Source organism: Miniopterus natalensis, chromosome 1, assembly GCF_054644295.1.
Source record: "Miniopterus natalensis isolate mMinNat1 chromosome 1, mMinNat1.hap1, whole genome shotgun sequence".
Taxonomy (NCBI): Eukaryota; Metazoa; Chordata; class Mammalia; order Chiroptera; family Miniopteridae; genus Miniopterus; species Miniopterus natalensis.
Genome location: NC_142081.1, coordinates 140,154,630 through 140,179,233, shown reverse-complemented (window position 1 = coordinate 140,179,233; position 24,604 = coordinate 140,154,630). Strand labels below are relative to the sequence as shown.

General features: G+C 40.4%; 1 protein-coding gene across 2 annotated transcripts in view; it reads right to left on the bottom strand.

Annotated features, from left to right (window-relative positions):
• Window positions 1–22,721, bottom strand: part of PPA2 (inorganic pyrophosphatase 2) — an 84,054-nt gene extending 61,333 nt beyond the window's left edge. Inside the window, exons 1-2 of one of the 2 annotated variants that reach the window (XM_087826269.1) lie at window positions 22,547–22,721; window positions 2,403–2,467 (exon numbers count right to left, since the gene is read on the bottom strand). In XM_087826269.1, the coding sequence (XP_087682395.1) occupies window positions 2,403–2,467; window positions 22,547–22,721 (240 nt within the window). The remainder of the gene's footprint in view (window positions 1–2,402; window positions 2,468–22,546) is intronic. The other variant, XM_087826274.1, reaches the window with a different exon arrangement.
• Window positions 22,722–24,604: the final 1,883 nt, after the last annotated feature.

Here is a 24,604-nt window from a genome sequence, read left to right as displayed (position 1 = left end):
CATATTCCCCAAAACCCATCCTCCTTAGGCAGAGTATTATTCCCACTAATTTCTAGCCCACTCTTTGTTCCACACCTCCACCCTTACCTACCATGTTTCCCAATATTATTATTTTTGTTACTAGGTACACATATGTTGTCAGGGCACATCCCCATAGCAAGCAGCACCCCATCAGTCCCTCCTTCTTTCATTGCCCTGTTCTAGTTGGATAGCACTAACACTGTTTGATTGACTTGTTTGTTTTTCTGGTTGTCTGTCTCCTCCAACTGAGTGGGAGCTTATCTGTCTCATTTGCCACTGCAATCCCAATGCCTGGAATACTGTCTGGCTCATGCAATGATTATTGAATGATTAAATCAGTGATTTTAAACTGGTGTGCCATGGCACACTGGTGCGCCAAAAGAATTTTTAAAACATGCAATACCTGACTATTTAGTAATGGGCATGGACCTCTTTTCCCTTAGATTGTCAAATAAAAAATTACAACAGTCAACACAACAATAGCCATCCTGTGTGAATGCCGTCTTAAACCATAAATATATAGGTCATATAATAGGGTGGCATCTTATTGGTCATGTCACATAATAAGGTTGCATTTGATTGGTTAGTTCTTGGTACCAGAAATCCTTATATACAAGTATAGGCACCTGATTCTTAAAAAATCATTTTGGAGCAAAAAGGGTAGAAAATTACTATTATCTTTCATCAATCAAAATTATACCTATTTTTTTTTCAGATCAGCAAAAAATATACTTTTGGGGGTGCCACAGAATTTTAGTAATTATTTTACGTATGCCATGAAATGAAAAAGATTGAAAATTGCTGAATTAAATTAATGAGCAAATGAATAAGTGAACAAATGTACTTTTGGCCAAAAGCAAGGAGAGGTGTTGGGAAATACAAGATATTTAGGTTGGATAGTTCATTGTCCCAAACAAAACAAAACACATGGATACAAGGACACATGGATGGACGGACACATACACACTCACAGACACACCCACATAAAATGAGTTCTTTCTGCCCTCTCTTTGGTTTCTTCCTCTCTCCAGATTATATGACCCTTCGTTCTGTAGCTGAACACTTCTTAGAAATAATGAGCTGGAAGGATTGCACAAGAGCAGTTAAGAGTACAGGCTATGAGTGAGAGCACATAAATTCAAATCCCACCTCCACAACAGACTAGGTTTGTGACCATGCGCAAGGCACTTAACCTCATTAACAATATAAAGGTAATAGTAGCCCTGGCCAAACTGAGATAATGCCAGGCATGCACTGAGCATGATGCTTTTCTAAGCACTATGAACACTCAATAAATTTTCACTATTATTCTCTTTATTGCCATCATTATTGACAGTCCAGTCCTCTGAAGAGCTAAAAGGCAGCACAAATTCTACTTCAGCGCTCCATAACCTTAGTATGATGCCTTATATTCGGCCTCCCAGGTAACACCGAGGTCAAACCACTCTTGCATCTGAAGCAGCTTCCTGGCCTGAGACCTACACTGATCTAAAAAGCCCAACCCCATCAACCAGCCCCATATGATATTGACATGGGATGCAGTCCTGGTTATTCACTTAAGAGCTGTGCCCCTTAATAAATTTGGCAATGAAATAAATGAATTAACTACTCGAATTTTAAGGAAAGAATTTCCAACTTAGGATAACTGACATCTGCTATTAATTATGTGATCTTGCCAGCTAGACGAATGCTCCCATGATTCGGGGCCACTCTGAGGTCCACCTTCAGCAGCAGGTCTCCCACTCCTACTTGACTTAAGTTTTCCCACGCTCATATCTGTCAAGTCCTTTTAGGTTCTAAGAGAATAGCTAGTCAAAGATTACCATTTTCCAACTTTATTTTTCCAGTATCTGCTTCATAGAGTGGGTCAAGACCACAAGCTTTGTGACCAGAAATGCTAGTTCAAAACCTGGATCTGGCACTTACCAGCTGTCTGATCTTAGACAAGTCAATAAAATGCCTTCAGCTTTGGTGTCCTTGGAGATAATAATAGTAACTCATAAGGATTAAATAAAGTGCCACATGTCCATATGGTGGCCAGCAAACAGAAAAACAAATCCACGAATGTTAACTATCTTATCATTATTATTAAAAATAAGCCTGTTGTTAACCTCTTAAATTCTTAACCGTAAATCTTTAGTTCCTACCAGATTCTAAGCTTTCTGGTCCACTAACACCTCTTTCTCCCCAAGTCTTCCAGACAGAATCCTACTCTCATACAACTTTGAATTCATGAAGGAGGCTTACAGTCCTGTGGCAGTATCTCCTTTATCCTTCCTGACTTGTGACCACATTCTTTCCTTTCAAGATGCTTCCAAAAAGCTTTTTATGGTGATATTCGAAGTGTATATTTTCATCCCCCAAATAAGTTAAAACAATACCTTTTTGGAGTCCACCTTCAGAGGAATATCATGAAAGGGGGAAATATAGTGACCAGCTTCATTCTCTGGAAAGGAAAACAAATAAACAATTAAAACAATGAACTATCCTGTTCTTTAGAGCAAGTATACCTTTATCCACTTTTGTTTTACATATATCTTTATTGATTTCAGAGACAGGAAGGGAGAGGGAGAGAGAGAGATAAAAACATCAATGATGAGAGAGTCATTGATCGGCTGCAGCCCGCAACCCAGGCATGTGCCCTGACCAGGAATCGAACCCTGATCTCCTGGATCCTAGGTCAATGCTCAACCACTGAGCCATGCCTGGCCGGGCCCTTTATCCCCTTTTAACTTTGAAAAGGTTTTAAATGTATTTTCAAAATTAACTTTAACTGCCATTTTAAAGTTTCATTCAACTTTAAAACTTGCTCCAATATAATCACCAAAAAGAAATGCATATTAAACCATATTTAGGTTGCTGAAATCATTACTTATACCTGTGGCTTACACATCCAAAGCAGAAAATGTCTAAAATAGGCTAAAACCCCAAATATGAAAAATCTCATTTTGAAGAGTCTTTACTAAGTGAATTAGATTAAAGCTGACATCAGTTTCCCTAGGAGAAACTGAAAAACAGAATTCCCAATTTTCACCTACAATCCATATGAACAAAGGTCTAAAGGTCCTACCCAAATAAAAGAAATTAATAATTAATTTCCACTCAAAGTATAACGATGCTAATATTAGGGTAAGTTTTAAAAAAACTTCAATAACAGAAATTACCTTATCTTCATTACATACTGAAATGTATATTTTAAATACTTTTAAAAGTATATATTATTTAAATAAAATACAATAACTCAATGGGCACTTTTATTGAAATGTATCCGTTTCCAAAAGCTGGAAAACCATCAATCTGTAATTCTTTTCTCTGCTTTAAGTCACAAAGGCAGAATTTTGAAGAGAATAAAACTACAATCCTTTAGCACAGCAATTTTCAACCAGTGTGCTGCAAGAATTTTTAAAACATGCAATTTCCTCACTATTTCATCAGGGACACTGACCTCTTTTCCCTTAGATTATCAAATAAAAAAATGACAATAGCCAACACAACAATAGCCATCGGGTATGAATAATTCTTATAAGTAGAAAGTTTCAGTTATACAAGATGAGTAAGTCCTAGAGGTCTACTCTACAGTATGTAGAGCTCTAGTTAACAACACTGTATTGTATACTTAAAATTTTTCTAAGAGGTAAGTCTTATGTTAAATGTTTTTATACAAAATAATGATGATAATAATAAAAAAGACAGAAGAAAACAATTATACCTATCTTTTTGGTGAGATCAGAAAAAAAAATTTTTTTTGGTGTGCTGCAGAATTTTAGTAATTAGTTTATGTGTGCCCGCAGATGAAAAAGGTTGAAAATAGTTGCTTTAGCAGATTATTTCAGTTGTTATGTTTGGGACCTACCATAGTGACGGAAATTAACAATAATCTCAGCTCTAAGAATTAAGAAGCTGCACAAACCAGATAAGTTCGTTATTAAAATTAAGGCAGTATATGGAAACTTGATAGAATAGCTGGGATGCCTTTGTCACTAAAAGTAAATGATACCTCTAGCACACCGATTTGGTGTTAAATTTCCCTAAAGCTCCAATACTCCTGTTAATTGGGGACAAGCCCCAACAAATTCATTAAGATGTAAGTTGAGTGCACATCACTCAAGGCTGGGGAAAACATTGGCCTAGACTAAGCTATGATTGCTAAAAGCTAAAGGTCTGTGAGAAGTGCTCTTTAAATCAGGATCTAAATAGTATTCTATTTAAACACTAAGGTAATGACAATATGTTTAAATTGTTTTCTAACTGCCATTTTGGAAGGTAAAACGAGAATAAATGAGTGAATGGTCTGACTCAAGTAACCATATATTTAGATCATCAAATAGCATAAATAAAAATGTAATAAAAATTATTTCTGGAAAGATGAAAATAAAATGTCCCTAGATCTCTGATAATAATGCTGTTGGTGGGCAATATGCGAACAGATTCACACAGGAACAATGAATACAAAAGCCAAGAGCCCGAGCTCTAGTTCCTGAGCTTCACAGAGACAAACAATTTCTTGGAAACGTAATTTTTTTCTATTTTCAATTAAGTAATATACAATTTAGTTATGTAAAAGGAAATGTACTAGATGCGGGGATACGGAAGTGTTAAAAAGTGAGCTATGCCCACAGCTAAGATAGGGCAGGTACTTCATCACAGGATCACCAGTAAGCGTAAAGCAAAAGGAGCCCTCCTGGCATGTTTAAAGAGCTAATCGCTGGCCTAATGCACGAAAGGATGAGAATCTTCCCTTAAACGTTTTCTAGGGTCAGTGCTATTAGTGCGCTATTATGCTCCGTTTAAAGTATTAAGAGTCTCTAAAGGCGGATTTAAAGATATGCACTATCTATCCTGATCCTCTATAAAATGAAAGGGTAATTCATATTACACATGTGAGCCATAGAGATGGGAATGGTCTGTGCAGCAAGCACTGCTGCAGTGTACGCCACTTGTTAAAGAACACAGAACTGGGCACACGTTAGAGACACACAGCCCTTTCTCAGAGGCCCGGCGTAAATGAGTGATAAATCTCAGGTTAGAACTTCACCATCTGAAGCTCTGACTAGTTTCTTTAGAGTTGAAACCAAGCTGTTGCCAATTTACTTTTCAAAATATATATTTTGTTGCTATTTAAACAAAACAATGCATGTGCACGGTTAAAACAAAAGTCTCTTTCTCTCTCCAATACAGTTCTATCAGAGCAACCCACTTTCCCCTTTTTAATTTACTTAGGTCTAGTGATTTATCTTCATCTCTCTAAATAATATATTCATGATTAGTTTCATCCATTTTCAAAATATCTACTGATTCCAGTTCTGGGAAATAAGTTTGGTTCATTTGACTTCAATCCATTCCTCTCAAATTCTCTACTGGCTAATCTTTCCACTTTATAGCTCTTTGTTCTTTGCTCCGCCAAACATATACAGTATTTCTACCCCCCTTTCCTCGTTCTTCTTACTCCTTATTTTTGTCTCCTGCACTTTTATATTTTTATTTCAGGGCTGATAAAATATTCAATTATCTAGCATTGAATTTTCTATGCTATTCCTATTAGTACAAAGCTGACTCTTGAACAATACGGGGTTTGAACTGAGCAGGTCCACTTACATGCAGATTTTCTTTTTCCAAAAAATACTGTAAATGTGTTTGCCTTATGATTTTAATAGCATTTTCTATTCTCTAGTTTACTTGATTGTAAGAATACAATATATAATACATATACAAATATGTGTTTATCTAAGGTGTATGTTATTGGTAAGGCTGTTAGTAAAGTTTTTTGGGAGTCAATAGTTGCATGTGGACTTTTTATTGTGTAGAGGAATTGGCACCCCTAACCCCCATATTGTTCAAGGATCAAAACTGTATTTCCAAAATTCTTCTAAGGATAAAAAACACATGGAGTGCTTGTTAAATAGATCTCTGGACCCTGATTTCATTCATAGTAGTAAATCCAAACTTGAGAAAATCTGGCTATCTATATTTTTGGCAAACCCAAATAATTCTTTTTTTTTTAATAATTTTTATTTTTGTTTAAAGTATTACAGATGTCCCTTTTTCTCCCCAATGACCCGTTCTCCCCCCCGTTCCTTCCCCCTCCCCAGTCACTCTCCCCACCATTGTCCGTGTCCTTGGGTTGTGCATATATGCATATAAATTCTTCGGTTACTCTCTCCCCCTCCACCCCCTCGCCCCCTTCCCTCTGACATTTCGTCAGTCTCAACTATGCTTCCATGTCATTGAATCTATTCTGCTCATCAGTTTATTAAGTTCTTTAGATTCCACGTATAAGCGAGATCATGTGATATTTTTCTTTCGCTGCCTGGCTTATTTCACTTAGCATAATATTCTCCAGGACCATCCATACTGTCCCAAATAATTCTTACACTCAGGGAAGTTTGAGAAGCACTGTCAATGTGTTGCTTTTAGCCAAGTAGAATATTAAAATTAAATTTCCTGTCTTGTTCTGCTTCTATTTCAACTTGTGCTTCTAATTATCTCTCTGCCATTGTGGGTCATAATCATATCTATAAATTGTTTTAATGCCTCACAGACACCATCAAAACTATGGAATTCTCTTTACCCATGTAGCTCCCTGTGGAAGCCTACCCTCCTGCTGATATCTGGACTGAAACCTTGCTTGGCATCCTCAGACTTCATTTCTTTGGTTGCCAGTAAGACCTTCTGCTTTCTGGATCCCATGCATACATCTTTCTTTGTTTGTTTCACAGAAGAGTATCCCAAACCTATGTTCTGTAAGAAAGGCTGCATGTGAAGTAAATGTCCCAAGTCTTCATTCAATCTTCACCCCAGGCTAACGGTTGTCTGGGTAGAGAATTATAAGAGGAATATTATTTTCTCTCAGAATTTTGAAGACATTACTCCAAGCACTCAGTGTTGCTAAGTCAGATACCAATTTAGCTCTCATTCCTTTCAAGTCACCTGTCCTCCTCTCCTTGCACCCTGCCACAGGATCTTCTTCATAGTCTCAGTTTAGGATCTTCCTTATAGTCTCAGTTTTCTGAGATTTCACAATTATGTGTCTGGGATTTAGAATACTCGGGTCCTTAAATTCTTAGTTCTCTTCTATTATCCCTTTGATAATTTCTTCTGCATTTTATCTCTTCCTTCCTTCTGGAACACGTATCAGCCAAATGTAGGACTTTCTAGATTGAATTTCCATATCTCTTCTTTTTCTTTTAAATTGTTCAAAATATTACAGATCTCCCCTTTTCCCCACTGATCCCTTCCACTCCGCACCCATTCCCCTTCCCCAGGCCTTCACCACACTAGTCTATGTCCATGGGTTATGCATACATGTATATATTCTTCGGTTAATCTCTCCCCCTCCACCCATCCACCCACCCACAACTTCCCTCTGAAATTCGTCATTCTCATCCATGCTTCCATGTCAGTGAATCTATTTTGTTCATTAGTTTATTACATACGCTCTTTAGATTCCACATATAAGTGAAATCATGTGATGACTGTCTTTCTCTGCCTGGCTTATTTCGCTTAGCATAATATTCTCCAGGTTCATCCATACTGTCCCAACAGGAACAAGATCCTTCTTCTTTACAGCTGCAAAATATACCATGGTGTATATTTTTATCCACTCATCTACTGATGGGCACTTGGGCTGTTTCCAGATCTCAGCTATTGTAACTTGCACTGCTATGAACATAGGGATGCATATATTCTTTCTGATTAGAGTTTCAGGATTCTTAGGATATATTCCTAGAAAGCGGATCACTGGGTCAAAGGCATTTCCATTTTTAATTTTTTGAGGAACCTCCATACTGTTTTCCATAGTGGCTGCCCCAGTCTGCATTCCCACCAGCAGTGTACCAGGGTTCCCCTTTCTCCACATCCTCTCTAGCAGGTATCATTTGTTGATGGTGCCATTCTGACAGGTGTGAAGTGATACCTCAGTGTGGTTTTAATTTGCATCTCTCTCATGATTAGTGACGCTGAGCATTTTTCATATGTCTCTTGGCCATCCGTATGTCCTCTTTGGAGAAGTCCTTTACCTACTTTTTAATTGGATTGTTTTCTTCCTCTTGTTGAGTTGTATGAGTTCTTTGTACACTTCGGAGATTAGCCCCTTATCAGGTGTATGCTTGGCAAATATGTTCTCCCATACTGTGTGGTTCCTTTGTATTTTGAGGCAGTTTTCTTTTGCTGTGCAGAGGCTTTTTAGTTTGATGTAGTCCCATTTATTTTTCTTTTGTTTCTCTTACCCTAGGAGATGTATCAGTGAAAATTCCACTACATGAGATGTCTGTGAATTTACTGCCTATGTTTTCTTCCAGGATTTTTATGGTTTCGTGACTTACATTTTTAAGTCTTTTATCCATTTTGCATTTATTCTTGTATACGGAGTAAGTTGGTGATCTAGTTTCATTCTTTAACATGTACCTGTCCAGTTTTCCCAGCACCAGTTATTGAAAAGATTGTCTTTACTCCACTGTATGCTCTTGCCTCCTTTGTCAAATATTAACTGACCATAATGGCATGGGTCTATTTCTGGGGTCTCTGTTCTGTTCCATTGATCTATATGTCTGTTGTATCAATACCAGGCTATTTGATTACAATGGCTTTGTAGTACAGTTTGATATCTGGTAAAGTGATTCCTTCAACTCTGTTCTTTCTCAAGATTGCTGCTGCTATTCAGGGTCTTTTTTGGTTCCATATAAATATTTGGAATATTTGCTCTTGCTCTGTGAAATATGCTGTTGGTATTTCAATAGGACTTGCACTAAATCTATAGCTTGCTTAGGGTAGTATGGATATTTTAATATTAATTCTTCCAATCCATGAACATGGTACATTCTCCCATCTGTTTATATCTTCCTCTATTTCTTTCTTTAGTGTCCTGTATTTTTCCGAGTACAGGTCTTTTATATCCTTAAGTTTATTCCAAAGTATCTTATTTTTTTAGTTGCAATGGTAAATGGTATTGTTTTTTTTTAGTTTCTCTTTCTGAGAGTTTGTTGTTGGTGTATAAAAATGCTGTTGATTTTTGGATGTTAATTTTGTATCTAGCTACCTTGCTGAATTCATTTATCAAATCTACTAGTACTTTGGTGGAGTCTTTCGGGTTTCCTATGTACAATATCATGTCATCTGCAAATAATGAGTTTTACTTCCTCCTTTCCAATTTGGATACCTTTTATGTTTTCTTCCTGTCTGATGACTGTGGCAAGGACTTCCAGTACTATGTGGAATAAGAGTAGTGAAACTGGACAACCCTATCTCGTTCCTGTTTTTATGAGAAATGGTTTTAGTTTTTGACCATTGAGTATAATGTTAGCTGTAGGTCTGTCATATATGGCCTTTATTATGTTGAGGTATGTTCTCTCTATTCCCACTTTGCTGAGAGTTTTTATCAAAAATAAGTGCTGGATTTTGTCTATTGCTTTTTCTGCATCTATGGATATGATCATGATTTTTGTCCTTCATTTTATGTGATGTATCACATTTATTGATTTGCCAATATTATACCAGCTTTGCATCCCCAGAATAAATCCCACTTGGTTGTGGTGTATGATCTTTTTAATGTATTGCGGGATTTGGTTCGCTAGTATTTTGTTGAGGATTTTAGCATCTATGTTCATCAGGGATACTGGCCTGTAATTTTCTTTCTTTGTAGTGTCTTTATCTGGTTTTAGGATTAGGATGATACTGGCCTCATAAAAAGAGCTTGGGAGTTTTCCCTCCTCTTGAATTTTCTGGAATAGTTTGAGGAGGATAGGTGTTAATTCTTCTTTGAATGTTTGGTAAAACTCATCTGTAAATCCATCTGGTTTGGGACTTTTGTTTCCTGGAATTTTTTTGATTACTGCTTCAATTTCATTAGTTGTTATTGGCCTATTCAGGTTTTCTGCCGCCTCCTGATTCAGCTTTGGAAGATTGTATGTTTCTAGGAATTTGTCCATTTTACCCAGGTTGTCCAGTTTGTTGGCATATAGTATTTTCTTAACACATTGTGGGTAGTTTTTATCGCGCGCTCTACTACCAGTCAACGTAAAACGTATAAATACGTTTCCTGCATACAATGTGTTAAGATCCTTTGTATTTATGTTGGGTCAGTTGTTGTATGTCCTTTCCTTTCTGATTTTATTTGGGTCCTCCCTCTTTTTTTCTTGGTGAGTAGGACTAAAACTTCATCAATCTTATATATCTTTTCAAAGAAGCAGCTCTTGGTTTCACTGATCTTTTGTATTGTTTTTTTGGTCTCTATGTCATTAATTTCTGCTCTGATCTTTATTATTTCCTTCCTTCTCCTTCCTGGGGCTTCTCTTGCTGTTCTTTCTAATTCTTTTAGTTGTGTTAGATGGTTTAGTAGAACGTTTTCTTGTTTCTTGAGGTACGCCTGTAATGCTATGACCTCTCCTCTCGGACTGATTTCACTGTGTCCCATAGATTTGGGGTTGTTGTCTGTTCATTTTCGTTTTATTTCCAGGAAGTTTTTAATTTCTTCCTTGATCTCATTGGTAACACATTCATTGTTTAATAACATGCTATTTAGCCTCTATATGTTTGAATACTTGAGTTTTTTTAATAGTGGTTGATTTTTAGTTTCATGCCATTGTGATCCGAGAAGATGCTTGATATGGCTTCAATCTTCTTGAACTTGTAGACTTGCTTTGTGTCCCAACATACAGTCTATTTTTGAGAATGTTGCTTGTACACTTGAGAAGAATGTGTATTCTGCTGCTTTGGTATGAAATGTTCTGTAAATGTCAGTTAAATCCATTAGAGCTAGTGTGTCATTTAAGGTCTGTGTTTCCCTGTTGATTTCTTGTCTTGATGATCTGTCCAATGCTGACAGTGGGGTATTAAAGTCCCCCACTATGATTGTGTTACTGTCAATCTCCCCCTTAAAGTCCACCAAAAATTTTTTAATATATTTAGGTGTTCCTATATTGGGTGCCTATGTATTTCTAAGTGTTATTTCCTCCTGTTGGACTGATCCCTTTAGTATTATGTAGTGACATTCTTTTTCTTGTTATGGTCTTTATTTAGAAGTCTACTTTGTCAGAAATAAGTATTGCTACTCCAGCTTTTTTAATTTCCATTTGCATGGAATATTTTTCCATCCCGTCACTTTCAGCCTGTGTGAATCTTTTGCTCTCAGGTGGGTCTCTTATAGACAGCATATATTTGGGTCCTGTTTTCTTATCCATTCAGCTACCCTATGTCTTTTATTCTGTTTACATTTAAGATTATTGCTATATACTTATTTAATGCCATTTTTCCCCTTTATCCTAATGTACCTTTCTCTCAATATTTCTTCTTCTTCTTAAAGCAGTCCTTTTAGCATTTCTTGCAATGCTGGTTTGGTGGTACTGAACTCCTTTAGCCTTCTTTTGTCTGGGAAGTTCTTTATTTCACCTTCAATTTTAAATGATAGCCTTGCTGGATAAAGCAGTCTTGGGTGCAGGTACTTGCTTTTCATCACTTTGAGAACTTCATGCCACTCCCTTCTGGCCTAAAGTGTTTCTGGTGAGAAATCTGCTATCAGACTTATGGGGGTTCCCTTGTAGGTCACTGCTTGTCTCTCTCTTGCAGCCCTTAATAGTCTCTCTTTGTCCTTAACATTTGACATTTTAATTATAATGTGTCTTGGAGTGGGTCTCTCTGGGTTTCTCATTTGGAATCCTCTGTGCTTCCTGAACTTGCATGGCTTTACCCTTCACCAGGCTAGGGAAGTTTCCTGTCATTATTTCCTCCACCAGGTTCTCTATCCCTTGCTCACTTCCCTCCCCCTCTGGTACCCCTATGATGCAAATGTTTCGCTTCATGTTGCCCCAAAATTCCCTTAAACTGTCCTCATGCTTTTTAAGTGCTTTTGCTGCTCTGATTGAGTTTTTTTTTTTTCTACCTTATCTTCTAATTCACTTATTCTATCCTCTGCTTCATTGAGCCTTTTACTTCCTTGCAGCATATTCTTGATATCAGATACAGAATTCTTCATTTCTGCCTGATTCTTATCATATCTAGCTCTTTTTTTATGCTTTCACTAAGTTCCTGGACCTTCCCATTAAGTGTCTTGTGGTTCTCATTAATTTCCTCGAGCATCTTTATAACCATTACTCTGAACTCTTTTTCTGATAACTTGCTTAACTCCATCTCATCAAGGTCTTTTCCTGGTGATTTTTTCCTTTTCTTTAGTTTGGCGGTTGTTTTGTCTCCCCATTTTAGTGACTTTTAGTGTTTGTATCTGTATATTGTATATATTTGCTGTCTCAGTCTTGTGGGGTGGGTTTTTGTAGTGCATATCCAGTGGGACCCAGAGGTGTGTTTTCCTTATACTTCTAAGCCATGTGCTCTAGGTGTGTCCCTTTTGTGGGTTCTTTGGGCTCTCCTGTTGTGACTGGGTCCAGATTGTTGGTGAACTGTTCTTGGGAGGACTCTCCTCTCAGGTTGGCTAACTGTGAGACTCAGCCACAACCACATCATGTGAGCTGTTGTACAGGTGCTGACAGGCAAAACAAAACATAACCAAACTGCCAGGAAACAAACAGTAACTTACAAAATATCCTGACAATAATAATAAAAACAACCCAAGAGAAAGTAGAACTGGGAGAGCGAAGCAAGAACACAAATGCTAAAGCAAAAAAAAAAAAAAGAGAGAGAGAGAAAAGGATACTATTGCTAACAGTAAAAAAATAATAATAATAATAAAATAAAAAGTATAAAATAGAGAAGCTACTGGGAGATAAAAGAGGCAGAAAAAAGATTCTGAAAGAAAAGAAGTGTGAGCAAAAAATTAAGGGTAGAGAGTAAGAATAGGAAAGTGGTTGAAAAAGAAAAAAGAAAAATAAAGGGACACAATCAAAAGGACAGGAAAACAGAGAATAAAAGGGGAGAAAAAGAAAAGAAAAAAGAAAGAAAGTTATGCCAGTGGAACAAGAAGATAGAGAGAGGTAAAGCCAGGGCAGAGAAGGAGGCCAATAAGAGATATGGGGGAACCAACAGAGAAAAGCAATAAACTTATTGGTTATAATGATAACATTCCAGCAATAAAGCAGAGTATCAAGAAAATCTTCATAATAGAACAAAAAACAAAATACAACAAAGCAAAAAAACAAGCAAAGCAAGACAAACTTTTAAAAAGTTAATTAGAAAATGAAAAACAATCAAAAATTTTTTTTAAAAGTTTTTTTTCTTTTCCCTCTTTTTTCTATTTAAAAAAAGAAGTCAATCAGGTGAGTTTCATCTGAACAGCTTAAGTTGTCTGAGGCTCACTGTTTTGTATGCTGATTTTTGGGTCTCCTGGGAGATACTTGTGTATTAGCCAAAGTCAGGAGCTGTCTAGGTTTGGCTCTGGTGTCCTTTGATATTTGACTATTCTGAGGCTCTCTATGGAACACCTCCACCTGTCAGCTATTTTGCCTCCCCCTTGTGGTTGCCTGGACTTACTCCAGAGTCTTCTGAAGACAGTCTTTAGGGTGCAGGTCAGCTAGTGTAGCTTGGGACATTGTTCCCCTTACTTAGAGGTTTTGCTGTCAGGTACTCACTGTAGGGAAGTTAGTCTCTGCTTCAAAGCCAACTCCTCAGTCTCTACCATATCCTCCAGTTCTAGTTCCCAATACAATGGCCTGCTGCAGGTTCAGACTGAATTCAGTCTGTTGCCTTTTCTGTGTGGGCAATTTCAGCAACCTGGGCTCAGTGGGTTTGATTAAAAAAGAATGGTAAGCAAGTTGCCTGCCCAGCCCCCAGAAGGGGCTTTAAGCTTTTCCTCCAGTTCCCAAACAATAGTCCCTGAGAGTATTATTCTTGTAATGTTGTCCTGTGAGCTGTTCTCCCTTCCCCCTCAGGACTGTGCACTGCGGGGGATATCTGGGGCTTCAGTGAGCTGAACCAGCCCCTTTCCTATTGGGGGTGGTGTTTGTAGCCTGCAGGAGAGCTAGGTGTGCTCTGCCCCTCCTTTCCCAGATCTGGTTGGCTGATCTCACAGGGAGAGTTCAAACTCTTCACAATGCAGACACAAATCCCAGCTTTTGCTGGCCTGTCTCCCCAATGCTATCCAGGAAGGTGGACACCTCTTCAACAATCAAAAACACACAAAACAACAAACAGGCAGAGAACCCATCCTGTGAGGTCCCAGTGCCCCCTGCACCTAGGAACCAAGCAAGAGGGGTCACAAAGTCAGCCCCATGCAGGTCTCCTGCACAGCTGATCTCAGTAAGGGTAGGGAAGCTCCTTGCGCACTATCCCGGCTCCTCTCAGGGCAGGTCAAAAATCTCCCATTCACCCCCTAGCAGCTCCAGTGCCTGGAGTCCCAATCTGCCCCACTGATGGCTCCAGTCCCTCCCTCTGGCGGCGGGAGGGCTCTCTTCCCCTTCCCCGTACCACACAGTTCAAATACTTTCTGGGGTTCTACACAATGCTTACAGGAAAGCAGAGGGTCCCTGCAGGTCACTGCTGACTGCAGCCCTCTGTTCCCTATCTATACGGAAGCCACACCTTGCAAGACAGCCTTTCCTGAGGTCAGCACCTGGGGTGAAAGTCTCCTGACCCAGCTGCCGCTATTAGGCACTTTGTTTCACTGGGAAGGTGCAGTTCCCTCTTCACAGGCACACTTTGCCCTGGCTCCCTCTGCCTGCCCTGCAAGGCTCTCCTTCCCTTCTCCCCCACTCCAGGTTTGAGATCCCAGCTTTTGGATGACAGTCCACACTCCCAAGGGGAGGGAGCTTTGCAGCCTCTAACCCTCGGGGCTCGGAGACCAGCACTGGCTTCAGGGGGTCTCCCACTTTCTATGCCCTCCCTCTCTTACCAGACTCTATGATGTTTCTTCAGTGCTCCTTACTCAAAATATATCCACTCAGGTATATTTCTCTTGTTTTTCCAAGTTGGCTATGCAGTATTTTACCTATAAATACGGCCTATGGCTGGAAGCAAGGGCTCTCTGCTTCCTGTCAGAGTGCCACCATCTTCCCTCCTCTGTGTCTCTTCTTTCTACCTCTTTTTTTCTGACATTTTGTTCAAAATTTCTGGCAGATTACTTTATATTCTAACTTTTTTGTATTAATTTCCTCGGGCTACCGTAACAAACTACCACAGACTTGGTGGCCTCAAACAACAGAACACCATTCAACCCACTACAACGTCTACTGAGTTGTATTAACAACCATACTCTAATTTCCAAGAGTTCTTGTTCTTTGCCTTTTCTTCATAGCCTCCGCTTCCTTTTTAATAGCTTCTAAAATCTCGGACACCCATGTGACTTTTTAAAATTCAAGTTCTCTTCTTTCTATTTTCTTCTTTTCCCATTTAATTTAAAAGGTCTCCATAAATTCATTCATGCAGTAAATATTCACTGAACACAAATACTACACCAAGCACCGTTTTTGGTACCAGGTGTACAAATTCCCTCCTAATGAAATTATATTCAGGGGGAAAGGATGTACAGAAGCAACAAATATGAGTATGTTTTTACTATATCAGGTACAATAAGCACACAAAGGAAAATTAATCAGGGCAAGAAAAGAGTGAATAATGGAAGGGGATACTGTTACACCAAAAGGCCAGGAAAGAGCTCCCTGATGAGTTAACACTCAGCACAGAGCTGAATAGAGTGATGACGTGGTCGGGCGGACATCTAGGGAGAAACACGGCAGGCACACAGCAAGCACAGAGGTGCCGAGGCAAGAGCATACACAGCATGTTTGAGAACAAGCAAGGAGGCCAGGAGGGCTGAACACAAGATCAAAGGGAAGGGTGGTGAGTGACAAATTCAGAGGAGGTCCCACAGGACCTTGTATACTATGGTAAATAGTTAAAATTTATTTTGAGTGAAATGGAAAGCCACTGGGGTTTGAGCAGAGTCTGGACACGACCTGACTTACACGTCAAAAGGATCAAGATGACTTGTGTGAGGAAAACAGGCTACAGGGGGACAAGGCTGGAAGCAGGAAGCTACTGGCTAAATGAAAGATGATGGTAACATGGAAAACAGGGCAGGAGTGGAAGTGGAGAGACATAACTGTCTTCTGGATACATTTAAAAGCAGAGCAAAGGGAAGAGACTAATGAACTAGATGTGGGGTCAAAGAAAGAGGCAATAAGAAAGATTCCTAGGTTATTGGTTATAGATGTGAACACAGGAGAAATGTGAGGGGTCAGGATTTCTGGTTTGTACTGTGCTAAGCAGTTAGACAGACATGAGCAGAGCAAGGACGATGGCCAGATACAGAAAGTCACCAGGGCCCTGGCTGGTTCTGCTTAGTGGTTAGAGCATCAGCCTGTGGACTGAAGGGTCTTGGGTTCGATCCCCAGCCAGTCCGGGCTCCTGCAGGAGGCAACCAATCGATGTGTCTCTCTCACCTCGATGTTTCACTCACTCTCTCAAAAATCGATGGAAAAAATATCCTCAGATAAAGATAAAAACAAAACAAAACAGGTCACCAGGGCCGAAAGCCCTAGGTGCCTAGCAAAGGAAAATTGCAGGGTGGGAACTTGCCCACAGGGTGACCTTTCCTCCCCCAGTGTATAGCTGGTCATGTGGTTCGGACCCCCTGATCTTTCCTCCTTAGTGATAACATCTAGGCCTCAGTTGTATTTCAGCTCCAGGCCCAGAAAAGCAACAAAACCAGACAAGTGACCCCACCACTGACCTCAGGACTAGCTGCACTGGATGATGAACCCCTGCCCTGGTGCCAACCTATCAGCCAGTAGAGACCTAGACCAGGAAAGGACATGCCTGGAAAGCTGCTGAATATTCTACTGAGATCTTCCCCTGGGACCTCTCCTAAAATCTCCACCCTTAAATCCCTTAGGACAGAGGACCCAGGCTCCAAGAAGAGCACACCCTAGCCTGCCCCTCCCTGTTCCCCCAGGAGTATTACCATTACCTTACTCACTTCCAAGCTCCAAAGGCCCTTCTTTTACCTCTATAACTTGTTTCCTAAGCCCATCTCTTCCACAAATTACTTCTACCTCTAATTTTCCAAATAAATGTTCTCTTATAGTTTGAATCTTGGCTCTGAATTCTTTCCTAGCCAGAACTCAAGTTTTGGGGTTGCTGAACCCATGTCTGGTCTGACCCCACTGGTCTAGTACCTGGTGCCGTTCCCACCACCCACAACAGTACATGTTAACCTTGAGATGCTTTGTGAACATTTAAGTAGGAATACAGAGTGGAAAGCAGGATGTGTAAATTTTGTGTTCTAGAAGAGACTGGGGCTTAATGTTACAAATCTGGGAAGCATATGGGACTGAATGGGATCACCCAGAATAATAGCAAAGTCAGCAGACTCTGAGCCAAATGCAGCCCATGGCCTGTTTTATATCTGTAAATAAAGTTTTGTTGGAACAGTCATACCCATACTTTTATGACTTATCTCTGGTTGCTTTGCATTACAACAGCAGAGCTGACTAGTTGTGACAGAGACGATATGGCCCTCCCACAGTCTACCTACTATCTGGTCCTTCACAGAGGAGTTTGCCAACTCCTGCTTTAGAGAGTGAACAGGTAGAGGAGAGTGCTAAAAAACTGAGTCCTAGAGCACTTCAAAGGTTAAAGTTCAAAATTATAGAAGGATCCAGCAGGGGAGACTGCAGAAAGGAGAAACCATCAAAACAGAATAACTAAGAAAGTGTTGTCCCAGAGGCAAAAAATAAAGATGAGAAAGGGATTGACTGTGAAAAGTACCCTTGAGGTCCCATGAGATAAGAACTTAAAATGGATCATTAAATTTGTCACATGGAGGTCACACGTGGCCTTGACAAACAGTTTGGTAGAGCAGCAGTGAAGAAAGCCTGACTGAAGGTGATCCTTGACTATTTGGTTTATTTTTAAGAATAAGAGACTAGAAACACTGATTGGAAAAACTGATGTGTACACACATGGGAGAGGCCTGTTGAAGGGCCAGCTTCCCGTGGACATGTACAGGTAGGAAGCGGGCTGCTAACGTTTGACTTGGCCAGAATGCAGAGAGCTCTGCTGGGGCAGCAACATCATCAGATGCCCGACTTCCTCTCAAACACTTTCTTCACTTTCTACAAAAGGAATAAGCCCTTTCCTCCAGACTTAGGCCTGCATGGTAAACATCTGTGTGCTACTCCATAATAAAACTTAAGTTAATGCTCCTGTGTTAAGCTCAACATCACTCTCATGTTCTGGAGAGTCTATGACATCAACATGTCTACAACCTAAAGTTCTGCAAATCAGTCCACCTTCTTCCTACACTGCACCCCTCAGCACATACACTTCAGCTGGGGCTTCCTCCACACTGCATCAATAAGCAAATCTCCATTTGTTTTTCATCTGATGGCTCCTTCTTATTTGTTGTTTTAGGGACATCTTATTTTATTACTATCACTTTGATAGGATATTTATTAGAAGGGAGGTAAGATAAACAATTATAGTCACCCTGGCACCTTGTCTAGGTAATCACTCTTGTCAAAAACCAAGCCTGGTTATGCCTCCCTAGGTGTAACCTAACAAATTCTATCAAGCCAATCAACATACAATGGATATTGCCAAGCAGTGTAAAAACTCTCCCTTCAACTGGACTGAAATAAAATTTTATTCTATCATTTTTAAGTTATCTTATTATAATTTTCTTTTATAACAGTGAGTTATGACATACTATTATTGAAACCACTTATAGAGATTCTTACTGGAAACTTTAGCAGTGATGAAAACCAAATAAATATAATTTTCTATATTCACACAATAACAATTATGTTCTATTGTGTCAATTCAACTTCTATGATATTGGCCAACTTTAAAAAAAAAAAAAAAGGTTACAGAAACTCACATATTTAAGATTCAAACACATATTTTGTGGATTCTTCACAGGGAAGTTTATGAGGTCCAAATATATGGTACATTCAATGGCGGATCCTACCTACTACTAAAATGACATACTTAAAGAAAACCTATAGTAATTTCAATATAAGCATATGATAACTATAAATGATAAAAGAAATTCATTGTTAAAGAACTGCATGACTCATCCTCATAACAAATGCAATGATCCACAGCACTGTTTCAGTAAGGGAACCAGTTGCCTACCCCACAGTAACAAAAATCCAAATTATGAAAAGTATATTTTCTCCCCACCCTTTGAGAAAAGTTTAAAAATATAAAACAGTACAGTACATTTTTAAGTTACTAATGAAACAGAACAAGCAAAAATATGCAGGCTACCAAAGTGGAATATTGACATGCAGTCTTTGGTCCCATAAAAGTAAGTATAACTGCATTATGATTTCACAATTAATTCAAGACTGCAGGGCAGTATGAATTAAAGAACTGAGACCTATGAATTAATAAATTCAAAATATTCTATTTTATCCACATTCTGGTTTTCACCTTTCACAAAATGTAACAAGAATTTTGGTCTTATGTCCTAAAGTCAAATGGGAAAGGAAATAATATAGTATATTAGATATCTACCATGTGTGAGACGCTGATAATCTTTACACAGTCTCATTTATCAGCACAGCAATTCTATAAAATTATTAGTGCTATCCCCACTTTTCAGGTACCCAAGAGAGTCAAGCCAGGCCTACAACCTAAGTGTTTTGACTTTTAGTGTAGAACTGTTTCCACAACACACTTGCTTCTGAAGTTTCAGAAATCATCTCACTCAGCACTTCCCAAACTAAATTCCATGAAACTCTAAGAGTCACTAGGATGTTAACAAATGTTCTGGGAAACAGGGGCTCTGGGGTTCAAAAGTTTTGGACAAGTGACATCAGAATTTCCCAGAACTTTAATAGGCACATTATGACTCTCCAAGAAGGTGACAAAACAGGAAGTGTTCTGTTCATTTATTAAACCATGAAGACCTTTTTTAAAGAAAACCTAATAGTACCCCATGGGATACTTGTGTTCAGCTAAGCCCAGTTTGGAAAATGATCATCTACTTCAATCTCTTCTTTCCATGGTTTAATAAAATGAGGTACAGAAAGGTTAAATGACTCACTCAGGCCACACAGAAAGTTACTAACAGGGCCAGGGCTGGCACCAAAGAGGCCTGATGATTCCACCAGGATGCTCTTGCTCCTATGTCATCTTGTCTTCTCACTTCAACACTGTTTCTATAAAGTTCAACACCAATTAAAAGGGAAAAAAGAATATTACATCAATCATTTATTCTGATTCTTCTGAATGGCAGCAGATAAGTCATTTTCAGACATAAACTAAAAAATCGTCTAACTCCTGCTGCACTGGTATTCCAGATATATTCGGGAATGTGGAAAATAATTCCATTTTAATAATGCTGAACACTTTTCAGCCAAGTAGGGCTATACTCATGTTTTTCTTTGAAGTGAGATAGAACTGCACCTTAGTCCCACATATAGGCACTGCCAGAACTAAAAATATCCCATCTGTGAGCATCTTTATAAAGAGCTATTTGCTTACTGTTTTCCCCTTACCCTAAAGGGGCTTCCTTTCACTTTGTCCTACCCCTCCCAGCAAGTATTCACAGTCCTGGACCGAAGATGCCATCTGGCGTTTAGTTAAGGAACTGTTTAACCCAACATACCTTCCAATTACTCTCTCACCACCTGGCCCCTCTGCAAAACCACACTCCCCTTTCTTCCAAGTCTTGTTCATTTACCTCAGTAAAACTTTTTCTTCTTCTTTTCGTCTTACCCCAACTGAGTGAAAAACATTTTATTTGTGGCATTCTAGTTACAGAAAAATCATGAGTCTGAAACACACTTGTAGCTAAAGAAAAAGCCAGTGAGTAGCCAATATACAATACAGCCTCAGAAATGCCCTAATAGAGATTGTTAGAATACCTATTATTCATCCATTGTCTTCAAAGAATATCAGTGCTGAGAAGGACCATGAAGATCACTGTTAGGCCAACTGCTTCCTTTTGCAGCTAAAGAAAGTGGCCCTGTGAGAAAGAAATGAAGCAATCGCCTGCCCAACAGCACACATTGAGAGTTTATGGTAGAGCCAGGATTAAGGCCTGGGGCTCCCCATTCCAAAGTCAGTGCTTGTCGCCTACACCATATGCTCCCAGCTCTGCAAGACTATTTGTTCTCAATTAGCATTCAAACAAAATATTTTTTAGTGTTCTTATATTCTCCTTAACTAATTATGTTAATGTTATGAATCTCATGGACAGGGCTCATAACTAAATCTCCTCAATGCTATGCCTAACAATGCCAAACACATTTCATAAATATTTATTGACTATTGTCTTTTATTACTATACATATTGCAAATTTAGAATACCTTCACCATATCATACGTTGAAGATGTTTTTATCTGCTTAAAAACCCAAGTGCCATTTTATAACACAGTTTCTATGAAAAAACTGTTCCAATAGTCATCACATTGTATATTACCTTTTGGAACACAATCTGTTCAGAAATTTGGTACTTCTTGTTAAGGGTTCCTGTCCATCTGATCAGTCTTGACCAAACAAGGATGAAAAAAGAGTATGTATGCAGCATGGAGGGGAAAAGCAAACAATTTTGAAGAAAAAGGGAATTTTAGTACTAATTGCATTATAATCCCAAGACTTTAGGAAAGCCCAATTTTCTCTGCCATTAAATACTCCTCAACCCTAAACTCAGATCGGGTATGTGTAAACATTTTATAAGTTACAGATATCAATAATGATTACAGGTATTATTCATAGTAATTTATATTCTAGACCCTGTGACTAATCACTTCGCGTACAGTGTGCCATATAATTCTTACAGCCCTGAGTTGAATCCAGGATTCGAGCTTAGTTTTGAAAGTCCAGAGCTGGTGGGGATAATGCAAGGCCGGCTTTACAGAAAAAAATAACTACAGTATTCCGCACCCCCAACCCCTGGGGCTCTGAAGTCAACCAACCAGCCTTGATATTTTCAGGTTATAGCTAACTCCACAATGAAATACCTGCGTGCAAAGAAAAATGAGAATAACGGGGACCTGGGTCCTTTCCCGTCTGAACTGGCTGGTCAGGGCCCTGAAAGCGCTTCACCACCTGGGCGTGGGCCCGTTCCATTGAGGGAGGGGAGGGGGCGAGCCTGGGGCACACGTCGTGATCGTGGGTATCGTTCGAGGTGTAAACCTGTGAGTCTCAATTCCCGATTCTGAGAGCTCCTGGGAGCGCGGCCCCACCGAGCCGGGCGCCGGCCGAGCCGCGTCCCGGGCCCTGCAGCCTCTCCAATCGCAGCGGCGGGAGGAGCTTCGTCACGCGCACCGCGGGGCGGGGCGGGGGCCGGCGGGGGCTCCGCGCCTTCCCTCCACCGCGCAGCGGCGCGACCCCGCAGCGGCGGCCGGCGCTCGGGGCCGGCTGCGGGGCGCCGGGGGCGGCCGCACGCGGCTCGGGGTGGGCGGCCGGCCGCGCCCAGGGCGCCGAGGCGCCGCCCGCCTCCCAGCATCTCGGCGCTCCGCCCCTGGGGACTTAGACCGCCCCTGTCCTCGCTGGCGGCTCCGGCGGCTCGGAGCGGGCCCCCGCGTGCGGAAGGCGGTGCGGCCGGCCTGGCGACCGCGGAGGGCCCACAGGAGGGGGGAGGCCGCGCGGTGGCCCAGGCGGTCAGCGGGCCGCGGCCCGCGGGCTACTTACTGAAGAAGAGGCGGTAACCGGGCGAGTGGAGCTGGCCGCGCTCCTCCGTGCGGTACTTGGCCATGGTGCGGCGATGCCCCGGCCCAGCGCTCGCTCCCCCCTGCGGGCGGGCGACGACGAGGGCGCGGGCGCGACAGCCCCAGCGGGTGCGCAGCGGCAGCAGCAGCGCGCGCATGGCGTCGGCGGCGGTACGGCTCCCCGCGGGATGTGCCCGGGGCCCGCCCCGCCGCGCGCCGGCGCCCCCTGCCGCCCGGAGTCGTCACTCGCGGCCTGGGGCTGGGATCTAGGTCCCCGCCGGGGCCACGCTGGCCCCGGACACTGAGCTGAGAAATCAGAGCTCTCAGCGAATGGCCGGGCATGCACACCCACCCCCAGCGAGCCCGGGGTCCAAAGGTGAGCAGGACAAGGCCCCGCCCCTGAGGAGCTCCCTGCCACTTATCAATGCACACATGCATTCGTTTCTTCGCTCAACCAGTCAGTGTTGGCTATCATCATATTTTTATTATAATCACATAATACTGAGTGTGCCAGGCGCTGCTCTAGATCCTGCTCAATGTAGGCGACAAGCGTACACACACAAAACATGAAGAGACTTAACGAGTAAGAACTCCCTTGTGAAGACTTGATCATGACACTGATTGATAGAGCAAAAACAAGAAGTAACTTCCATCTCCTCCATGAAGTCCTTTCTTATTTAACCCAAGTAAAGGTGACTTGTCCTTCCTTTTTCTTACATTTTCACCTCTCTAATGGCACTTGGTACTGTACTTACGTTTGTGACCCTATCATGTTTCCTATTTCACCCTGGATTGTTAAGGGACCAAGCATTTAGGACTCAAGATTTAGTGTCCTTGCAGGATGCAGCACCATGCCTTGCATGTAATAATGTCACCCTTGTTGTTTAATTAAATTGCTGCTGAAATTCCCTCTCACCAAATCTTTTTCATTAGCATATGAAATTCTAGTTACAGACTTTGCAGAAAAACTTGTGGAAACAACTGTGCATAGACAGGATCTCCACTTCTTCATTTCAGTCCAAACGGGCCTCCTCTACCTTCTCAAGGTCATCAAATGACCTCCTTGTTGTCAAACATGAAGGTGAGTTCTCAATAAATCGTACTGAGAGAATCCTGAAGAGAGCAGTAAATAAGATTTTTAAAGTAGAAATTTAAACTTTTTTAAAAAAATTAAGTATTGCAGTTATTATTCTACAAAAGTATAAGCAAGAAGAGCAGCAATTCTACAGAAAGACCAAAAAAGTGCACTGGTGATCTTTGCAAAACCTAAGTGAAATGGTTTTAGTTAAAAGAGAAGGCATTTTTAAAATAATTTCTTAGAATACTGTAATATAAATAAAATGTTAATAAACACAATGAATACATAAATTCATGAAAAAATAGGATTCTTACTTAAAATCCTGGCTCTTACAAGAGAAACATCTTTTTATAGATTATATTAACTAATTTATAGTGATTAAGTCACGATCACACATCTGATCCTAGTCTAAATTAGTTAACCTCTCTCTGTTCTATGGCCACAAACTACATCCTCTGGTTTTTAATGTTAACAAAATAGACAATTTTAAAAAAATTGATTGAAAGTCCTGAAAGCAAAAAACAAAAAATATTATTAAGATGACTCTATAGTAATCATGTAATTTATAGAGAGAGAATAGTACTTCTATCTAGGCAACAGTCAGAATTTTAATCAACACAAATGTTTGGAGGTAGGAGATACAAGGCTCTCCCATGTGAGGGAGCAAGTTGTTTCTATCTTTTGCCCTCATGTGTTTGATCTCCTTGGCTAAGGTAACCCTCGTAGTTCAAAAAAACTGCTACAACTCTAATCATCATATCCTATTTCACCTGGTAAGAAAGGAGAGCAAGAGGGAGAGGGAGGGAGAAAAGCAGGGAGAGGGAGAGGGAGGAGAAGAAGGTTGTACTCCTTCCCCTAAGAACACACCCCAGAAATTGCATACACCACTTCTACTGTCATCCCAATAAGCAGAACTTAGTCTACCGGCCACAACTAACAGCCTTTTTTCTGGGTGGTCTTAGG